This window comes from Typha latifolia, chromosome 9 (assembly GCF_019914945.1).
Source record: "Typha latifolia isolate L0001 chromosome 9, TyphaL0001v2, whole genome shotgun sequence".
In the NCBI taxonomy this organism is placed as follows: domain Eukaryota; kingdom Viridiplantae; phylum Streptophyta; class Magnoliopsida; order Poales; family Typhaceae; genus Typha; species Typha latifolia.
The window spans coordinates 216,108-226,647 of record NC_133094.1 but is presented as its reverse complement, the minus strand read 5'-3'; the positions used below and the strand labels follow the sequence as shown (position 1 = coordinate 226,647).

At 38.0% G+C, this 10,540-nt stretch overlaps 1 protein-coding gene and 1 long non-coding RNA gene across 2 annotated transcripts; one reads left to right on the top strand and one right to left on the bottom strand.

Annotated features, from left to right (window-relative positions):
* Nucleotides 1-1,565: 1,565 nt before the first annotated feature.
* Nucleotides 1,566-2,800, bottom strand: LOC140795298 (AP2/ERF and B3 domain-containing protein Os01g0693400-like). Its single transcript, XM_073147796.1, has one exon. The coding sequence runs from the start codon at nucleotides 2,763-2,765 to the stop codon at nucleotides 1,758-1,760; it is 1,008 nt and encodes a 335-aa protein (XP_073003897.1). The 5' UTR covers nucleotides 2,766-2,800; the 3' UTR covers nucleotides 1,566-1,757.
* A 4,017-nt stretch (nucleotides 2,801-6,817) lies between these two features.
* Nucleotides 6,818-9,982, top strand: LOC140795553 (uncharacterized). Its single transcript, XR_012110312.1, has 3 exons — nucleotides 6,818-6,870; nucleotides 8,749-8,849; nucleotides 9,626-9,982. It is a non-coding gene; the product is annotated as an uncharacterized lncRNA (long non-coding RNA).
* Nucleotides 9,983-10,540: the final 558 nt, after the last annotated feature.

Below are 10,540 nucleotides of genomic sequence, written 5' to 3'. Positions count from 1 at the left end.
GAACTAGAAACCACTTAAAAATATTACTGAACTAGATAAAAATTAAGAGGTTAACTTTATGCATGTATAATTAATGGAGTAATTATATAAAGGCCGTGGACCAAGAGCAACATGATTTACAAATGCAATTAACATCTAATTATGTGGTAGTGAATCACCAAAATATTATAAACTTGCACTAGCTGGGTTAGGAAGGCGACTTTCTCAAGTGCATCCAAAAATTAAGCTAAGAAGAATATCTTTGAGCCAATCGCCTACTGCTTGCTTGCAGGCATCTTGAAACTAACACAAATATTGGAGTCCATAGGAGAGGAATTAGTCTAAACTGAAACACATGGCAACGAGAAGGATTTGCCTAGATCATCGATCTAGTCCACAAACATAATAGCTCGAATCAACGGTTTCGGAGGGCTTCATTTGAAGTAACAGAGGAGAGATCCATAGATTCAAACAGTCTACAGTGTGGATGCATGCATGTTGTAATCTTATGTTTTTCATGGCCTCATGTAATTGACCAGTTGTTAATCTCTTTGGGGTGGTCCATGGAATTGACTATTGTCCTAAAATAGCCATTCTTATCCTCCCAAAATAAGCAGCAATAGTTGGCATTAATGGACCACATCTATCTCATCACTTCTATTATGATCAGTAGACAGCTCGAGCACGGTTTACGAAGGTCCTCCAAAAGAGTATAAACTAAGAATTATTTCTCTCAATTTCTTCTCTTATGTTGAGATCTGAGCTGCTTCCACATGCAGCATCCTTTCTGCTCCTAGTAAACATGACAGCCTACCAAACAGTACCAATCTTCCCACTTGCTCGCATTGCATTAATGGTGTCTAAAGATTAATAATATAAAATGATCGAGGCAGTCTCTCCGGTGCCTTTTTATTTCTTTGAAGGGTAACCTTTTTATCTTCTCTCTCTCTCTCTTCCTATTTCAACTCAAGTTTGTACATCAGAAACTTCCAGGAATCTACAGAACTTGATGATAAAAGTGGACTTTGTACCCATCCACCACCTCAGCCAGCTTTGGCATCAAACGCTGCTCCTCAAGTTGTTGCTTCTTGACCATCATCCAAGCTGCCTTTTTTTACTCTCTTCTTTAGTTTAGTTCTTTCTTCTTCTTTTTTAACTGCAAACTCCCTATCCAGTGTCGCATAGTTCCTCAATTCGGATAAGAAGGACGAATGCGTTAGGTAGCGTGACAGACAACCAGAAAGATTTTGTCAACAAATTAAATCAGCTTTCCAAATAGTATGGACGTATTCTTATATCCTAAAGAGTTCCTTATTTGTTCCATCGTGATTTTGTAAACTAGTAAGATTATACTACATTAGGAAAGGTTACCCTTCCTCAGCTTTTGCATTCTAAAGATCTTAATTTAATAACAGTCAGATGATGAACTCAACTCTATTTGATGCAAACATTGATGCAGACCATGATCCTCTGCTGTAGATCAGAAGTGCATGTTTGCTAATAGCTAGGCACGTCCTACGATTATATATATACATATATTCCTCACAATTGAACAACAGCATCATAACAGGAAGGCGAAGCTTGAATTTTGTGATCAGAAGAACATAAAATTTAATTTATTTTCCTAGATTGTTTCAACATTGCCTCCACACATGGATACAATTATTTCTCCATCTTCCTCACCTAATATACACTCTTTCGCATTTGTACATGAAGAATAAGAAAAGAACAAGAAGCTGAGAGTCCCTAAAGCAAACTAAAAATGCAAGAAGATCTAATTAAGTAGCCCTCAGATTATTTAAATTTCTAGCTACTTGCTGCTTCTTGAACAGCTGAGGTGTAGCTGTTACAACCTCTACATCTCTACTCCTCTTACCATTGATGCTCACATGATGTTCTGCTACTAAATTTACGCCGAAGAGCCTTACTACGTGCCTCGCTGCCGCAACCAACCGCTGCTTCCGGTCAATGAATAGACGTTTGTCGGGTCCCGCCGACCGATAGAATTCGACTACATCGCCGGCCTTGAGGCACTTCTCCTTCACAAAGCGGCTCCAGCCCTTTGTGAGCACGTAGCTCTGGCTACTATTCCAGTAGGAATAACGAAACCTCCACGTCTTCCCGGAGTTATCCACGAAATTTATTAGCATTCCGTTCAATGCGCCGGTGCCGCTCGTCTCCAAGGGGAAGTGCCTCTCTGCGTATTGCTTCGGTATCACGAGGCGGTTAAGCTTACCGACGTCGCTTGGCGTCACCGCCTTGTCGAATAGGTGCTCACGAGCGACGCCGGTGAGCTCGTGCGGCGAACCGGATCCAAGGCTGGGCGACGCGGCTCCGGATGACGTGGTGGCGGCGGAGAAGGCGCGCTTACTCTGGTGGAGCTCGTCGAGGTAGGTGTGCTTCCTGAGCATGTCGACGACCTCGGCCTTGGAGCGGGAGTGCAGGAAGCGGAGCTCAGCGGCGTCGCTGGGATCGGACTCGGACAGCGGCCGGAAGTTTGTGACGGCGTCGCGGCCGCGGAACCGCTGCGCTGCGGCGTCGTAGGCGCGCGCCGCCGACGCCTCGTCGGCGAAGGTGCCGAGCCAGACGCGTGTGTGGCGCTCGTAGATCTGGGCCCCCCACCTCCCGTTGGGCTGCGGCACCACACCCTTGTACTGCGACGACGGCAGCTTCCGGGACTCCGCCTCGGTGGCGGCGCCGTCGCCATGGTCGAGGTCGATGACGGTGCTCGCCCCGCTTCCCATCCTCTGCAAAGCGGCTGGGCCGCAGACTTCTTCTATGCACATACTTCCCCTATGTTATGCTGCTTTTAGTTAGAAGTTAGAAGGAAGATATGTATATAGGGATGGAATATATAGCAAGGAAGATAACTATGAAGAAGGAAGAATATGACTTGAAGACTATTTACTATATTATTATTCTTCCTTGTTATTATTATGAATGGATGAACTCATGGCATGGATGGATGGTGTTTGGTGTGGGTCAACTAAAGAGATAGTAGAGGGGGAGATTCGTGGGGTAGCTGCTACAGTGCTGCTTCCTATGTTGTGTGTGTGTGTATGCATGTAAGGATCAAGGACTGGAGGGGGGTTGGGATTGGAAATTAGGAATTGGTGCATGGGGAAATGCATGCAAGTTGGGATGCCAAGTTGCATGGGGGGTTCACATGAAGGGTGGGGTGGGCCATTCATGGTATGGGAAGTGCATCCCCCCCTGAAATTTGCTGCTGCTGCTGCATGATGACCATCAGACCATGCCATGGCCTTGCCTTATGTGGTAATGTCTCCCACTAGATCTCCACCCTCCTCTTAAAAATAATAATATCTAGTACCCATGCATTCAAGGGGGGGGGGGGGTTTATCTTTTAAATTTTCCTATTGGTGCCATAGAAGATTCCTTCTAAATTTGATTTGATGGTTTGTGTGTGGTTGTTGGTGGGTGATCCTGCCTAAATTATATACCACCCACTGCCTCGCATATAAAAGGCCCACAGAATTACCGTATGAATAATGAAACAGAGAGAGGGAGAGATAAAAATGGCATGACATGGCATAACATAGAAGAGGATCGATAGACATCAGATGAAGACATCCAAATCCAGCTTGGAAGAATTTGGCATGGCGCAGGTAGCATTACCATATATCTCCTCTCTGCTGTTATTTCAACTGATCATTCCACCACCAAAACTATCAACTTTTAATTCATTTCCTATTAAATGTACAATTAACTCGCAGAAAGTATGAACTAAATACGGTTAAACAAAGTTAGAATATTTAGAAGGAGAAAGAAGAAGAGAAAAGTACAATTTAGATTGCGTCTAAAAATAGTAAAACTACTGTTGTGGGCACAATCGAGCAAGTTGCATGAGTCCTTTTCTTTCCTAATTTTGGCTAAAGCACTCTTAAGATTGGATAGGTGTCAAAAAGAGCCAGCCACCGGTTTGGTTTCTATGACATTGCAACCATGCGGCTGGCCACATAAAATCAAACTTGTTGTCAACAAAAATAAATAAATAAATAAATACTCACAAGCATGGGAATAGGAAAATAGGGGCAGCTTGCTTATTATTGTATGTGCATAATTAATGGTATACGATACACTTCTACAACTTGCCCATTGTATATATATTAACTGCGAATATCTTGCCTTCAATTGTGAACTTGTGGATTATATATAATTTAATACATAGATAGATTATTATACCTTATGCTGAATTGGAAAGAAAGAAAGAAAGAAAAGGAGAGGTCCATGGCATGCATAGTTGATCAACAAATATGTGGAGTATATTTATCAGATAGAATAGGTCCTAGGATTGAATTGCATGTCGTATACGGTATATCTTATGCAAGTGGAATTCTTAGTGGTCCTTCTCAACCACAAATATCTCTCAGGTTACTGCATGCTCTAATGCATTGAACCTAGCTTGGATTATTTTATGGCTTTATAAAGGATCTGATTCGGATTGGAATTTTGACAAGTTCGTACATGTAAATCCAGTGAAGGAAAAGAAATTAACTTTGCTAATTATATGTATATATATATATATATATATATATATATATATACTTAATGTAGATTTGCTTGTGGTTGCATGATTTGTATTATATCTGAGTAATATCACATGCAGTATGTGTTAATATACATCGTGGCTGTTCATGTGACTGAGTCGAAAAAGGTGAAAGGAAAACGAATTAGGTTGTAGTAATAAGACAAAACATCTCCTTCAAAAGCAAGTAAGCTTTCAAGCTAGCAAATCATCCTCTTTTTCATTATAGGTCAAGTAGCCAACCCTAATTAACTCCCAATTAATTTCACTTACCTAAAAGATAATGACCTAATGGGATTCAATAACTAAACTCTTTTCTATTATAATTCAATAGGGTAAGATGTACTCACTACATTCATATATATATATATTGTTAGTTTATTATCTAATAACTTAAGTTTTTAAGTTAATTAATTATCTATAATAATAATAAAGCTATAGTATTACTGTATATGGTGCTGTATATCATAGCATTTACCATTCACGTGCGGTATTAGTGGTCGCACGCTATGGGACATGTTAAAAGCATGATATATATTATTAACCTGTCATTTCACGACTTAGGTTTTTTTTATAACAACTAGTTATCTAATAAAATGTAGCAAAACAGAAAAGAAAAGGAAATATTTTTTTCTCTTTATTTATGAGTAAACACTGTAATTAGTTATCAACTAAGATAGGAATTATTCTTGTATTTACTTTATAAACTAGTACAGTAATGTGACATAAAATTAAGATAATAATTTGGCAAATAACTAAAATATTATTTATAATGATTGGATGAGAAGATGAGAGTGCGATTGAAATGATATATTTTTAAGAAAAAAAAATAGTAATTAGTAAATATAAGATTACGAGAGGAAGAGGAAAGAAAAGAAAATGAGGTATTGGTATATTAATACAACTAAGAGGTAACAAATTTATGATTTATTTTCCAACAGTAGAAGAGATGCAAGAGTCCTGTATGATCCATGGACCACATTTACATATTTGGGGTGTACCATGATGATTTAAGTGAGAACTTTAAAGGTAGGAGCCAAAGAAAGCAGTAGTTCCCACTTCCCACTTCCCACTTCCCACTTGTGCTTGGCGTGGGTCCCAAATCCCAATTAGGGTAGGGAGTAGGGAGAATGCAAATATTTGCTGGGCCAATTAGGCTTAAGCTTGGCTTGGCTGCCCACAGTTTGATGCATGAAACCCACTGTGGTATCTCAAAGATCGATCTCTGTCAGTATTAGCTGGCACTTCAAGTTGCAGTTGGGCTTTCCGAGTGGCCTCTCATAGGCCATTATTTCTCAAGTGGCTTAATGTTTTGTTGTGTACGGTGGATAATGCATCTCTCTCTGCACGCCCCTCCTCCTTTCGCCACCTATAGGCTATAGTAAGTAGCATAAATTCGGTGTAGGACGCTCATACGTGGTTGGTTCAGATACACGACAATGATTAATTGTGTGTAGTTTAACGATTTCGATCATAGTCATAGAGACTCATAGTCATATATATCTACAGTCCGTTATAATAAATTCTTCTGGGCTTTAGTGGTTTGGAGACGACTCTATTGACTGTTGAAACTTGTTAAAAAAGAAAACCATTCAAATCTTTGATTGATTCAAAGGTGGGTGGTGGGTGGGGGGTTTACCACGTGATACTAGTACGGAAACAATGGCAACAAATATCAAACAATTAACAACTGGGTAATTCCATGGACGTCCGTCGGTCCGCCTCAGTTCTCAGAGAAAGACAAAAGAAAATTAGAGAGTCAGGTGTTTGCCAAAAGAAAAGAAAATTTGGGATTTAGGGTTTGGGGTCGAATCTTATCGGCCTACACAAGAGTATGGAACTCCTGTTGCGATTGGCTTGACTTTGTGTTTATTTTGACAAATTTTTTAGTTAAATTAATTATACTAAGAAGATTAAGAAACTATCTTCATCTAAATTATACTTACTTAACCTATACTAACCCAAATAAATGCAACCCAACTAAATCCAATATATACTAAAGATATTTTATTTATTTAAAAATAAAAAAAATATTTCTAATTAACGGAAGTTTTACGCATAGTATTTTTTACATATTATTTATTAAATCGTAGGATTTGATTTATAAATAATAAGAATATAGGACGTAAATTACAATTTTATTAAATGATAGAGTATTATATACAAATTTCCGATCTGTCTATGGTTCATATCCGAACCCGCCTCCACCCGGATCCGAGAAAACGAAGTATCCGAAAGTCCCAAGTCCACCCGTACCCGCCTTGGTCGTCCTTTCCCCTTTTTCTTTTGTTTGTTTCTTCTGATCACGCTAGTATCCGACTACCGTGGGCCTAACACGGATCGAGGTATTCTTCTCTCTTCTGAAGTGCATAATGGTTACGAATCCTAGTTTGGGTTCTTCTTCTCTCCAGCAAGTTTTTTTGCCCTAAGAAAGAAGTGGAATCCAAAGTTTTTTTTTCCCCCTTCGAGATTGCTCACATATGATGATTGCGTACTTACAAGCTAAATCGTTATAAATGATAAAATCGTGGACTGTGGCGACTTTTAATTTTATCAATGTTGCTCAATATTCTTATTCTAGCTTGCACTCTGCAGTTGCATCTTGGTCTTCATGCAGATATTCTAAATCTCTCTGAATCGGAAAGTAACTGATAAATATTTGATTGATTTGTTTGATGAAAAATGTAAAATTTGGCCATTGCCTTCTATATTGAATCAATCTTGGTAACGAGATAACAATTACGAACATCAATATCTAATGATACGGTGAAACCTTGAATGTGCACCTAGAGCCAGAAAGAGGCCAAAAGGAAGGACTTGAGGAAAGAATATGGCTTGCCAATGCTCAGCATACAGCCATAGGTGGGCCTGTCGGAATATTAAAAGTTAGTCTAACCTACCTAGGCCAATAAGATAATGGTTGCCTTTTGTATAATAAAATTGAATTTATGATAATTTTTGGTACAATATAAAAGCTTATATCTTTTTCAAGTTTTTTCAGGACAAGTGGGCTTGGCCCAGTTATATTCATATCTTGTTTAAGTGAATTGTTGCCATATATTTCTTCCTACTTGCCGAATACCAAAATGATTGCAAATTTTGTAATTAATAATCTGTAGCAGAGTTAATTTAATTTGATGTCATACCTGCACCTGCTTTGATGTTATTATCTATATAATGCATAGTATTCATACTCTGATTAAATTAAAGCATTATGGTCTATACAAATACAATGTTCCTGATGAAATTAAAGCATCTTTTTCTTTACAAATCTAGAAAGAATCACAGATTTGGACTTCATGAGGACTTTTGTTAGCTATTGACATCCCAAAATAGATCATAAACCAACATGGCAAAGTCCATGTTGAAGTCTATAACATTATGGTCTATACAAATACACTGATGAAATTAAAGCATCTTATTCTTTACAAATCTAGAAAGAATCACAGATTTGGATGTCATGAGGACCTTTATTAGCTACTGTCATCCCAAAATAGGATCGTAAGCCAAACATGGGAAAGTCCATGCTGAAGTCATCCCAAGTGAAAAATTCTCTGTTAAGATAGAGAACCGCATGATACTCACTCTGCCATGGTCTGCAGCAGCAATGATAGCTCCTTCGGACATGCTACTTCAAAGTTATCTGCTTATCTTCCCTGCATTAAAGGACTTTTTCAGAAAGTTTGCCTAATGAAACTATATTAGCAATAGGGACTTTCGATCCCTAACTGTCCATAAAGTGTAATGCAAACAAAATTTAAGTTATGTGAGCTGAAATTTTACATAATTTTTTCCATTTTACACTGCACTTTCTGGAAAGAGGATCTTTTTGTAGAATTTCCATTGATAGTCTTTCTTTTTTCAGCTGAGCTGCTTCAGTAACACACAGCTCAGGATGGCGCAAATGTGATTTGCATATCATCTATTCTTGACCTGTGTGATATTGATATCATAATTACCTCAATGTTGGTCTCGTTAACAGATCTGGCTGAAAAATCTAAGGCAATAACATATTTTTTATTCGATATGCGTGATAACAGCAAGAACTATTTTCCGGTCAGCAGAATATTTATGGGCTTCAATGCAATAATAAATTACTGAGAACCTGCAAGGCTTATGATTGTATTCCAATTTGTTATGTTGCTCTATATTCTGGGTGTTGTTGCTGTAACTCTAGAACATGCTAGTGAATAAGAATCTTTTTTTCCTATCTAATATTGCAGAAGTTCTTCACTGATAGTAATTGCAAACACGAGTAAATCAGACAGTATATTCATTCATGGAGTCGCTGGGTACAGCTATTTATTATGCAGCATCAGAGAAGGTACGCGAGTATGATTACTGAAAATAGGACTTCCAAGGAAAAGTTATTTTGGCTGCAGTGAAATGTGCAATTAATGGAGAAATTTGAGAGTTTTGCAGGATAGATCTAAGTATCCAATAGGTCAATGGAAACTAGTCAATGGTCTAGCTTACTATTTTCATCTGGCTTCTTGTGTTTTGCAATGAATGGCCACAAAACTTGCATCACACTGACATAGAAATCATATCAAACTGAGACCGATCATTATCTGAACTCCTCAGAAAAGAAACTTCTTGTAGAAACTTTCATGATGATGCTATCTCTTATGAAGAAATAAAAGGGTGTCGATCCAAAAGGATATACTTGATAGGAGTTTTTCAAACTATATTCTGAATATGTATATTCAATAAATAACACAATCGTTTGAAATTCCTTGTTCATCTTTGAGGTAAAATTTATTCTGCATATAATATTTTATTTTAAAAGGATGCATGTCTACGTTTCTTGTTGCCAAGCAGGCCTTGATATGGTTGATGATCAATATAAATTTAAGTGAATTTTTTTCTGCTTGGGCATAATTACTCGTTCGGATGTGTACCTCAAGTACTTATTAACTACTAGAAATTGAATGGAATCCTTAACATGGATAATGTCTACCCTACAATTCTAACAATTTCTTGGCATTATCTCGGATAGAATGGGAATAAGCTACTTGAGATCATTACTTTTCACAGTACATAGCCATTGCTCTGCTTAACATGATTTATGGCCAACCTGCAGTCTTCCTTCCTTTTCAGGTACTCACGAGACAACGATGCTTCATGATGGTGTCAGAAACGAGAACAAATTAAAGTTCATCAGAGCTTCCCTTTACAGGTATTTCTTTAGAAATCGAAGGCATAGATGACTGAACGTAAGGAATATTTCAAAAGCTACATAACATGAATCATGACTCACTATTTTGAAAAGAGATTTTTCACATTTGGAAGATCTGATAGCACTATGTAAGAAGCCAGTGTAAATGGAGGATTGAAATTTCCAAATGACTTACTTGCAATGTTACACATGATATTTTGCTTAAAAACAGCATATGTACAAGTTACAAACTTTTGATTACTTGTATTGCAGGCCTTCAGGTAAGAGTTTGTTGCTCATCTTACCCTCATTATTCCGATATATATGTATATATAATATATATATATATATATATATATATATATATATATATATATCAAGTTTTTGTATGTTTGTGCTTGAACAACATGATTTTACAATGTAGCCTTCCTTGTCTGAGTTCATGCTAATGGTTCACATCTAAATGAACTCACATATGGCATGATTTGGGTTTCATCTTTCCACGCAAACAGGGATATGAAACAAAGTCTCCATGCAAAAAAAGAAAAAAAGAAGAAAGAAAGCTTCTTGTCCACAAATGCATCGATGACGAATGAAACATCTCGGCGGAAAGAGAGGGTATAAAACGAAGCGACCGAAAATGACATAGGAATCCAATGGAGGAAATAGGAGCTCTTAAGACTGATTGATTTTATTTTATTTTTGTTTTTCCCTTTCCCTTTTCTTTTTCTTTTGAAGCAGCAAGTGATGGTCGGAGGACAATGGTGTGCTCCTCCAAACCCAACACTGAGCTGAGCTTGGAATCGAGTTGCTGTCTGGTGCCGCATCTGAAGCCTTCCTCGCCTGGTCTCCATCAC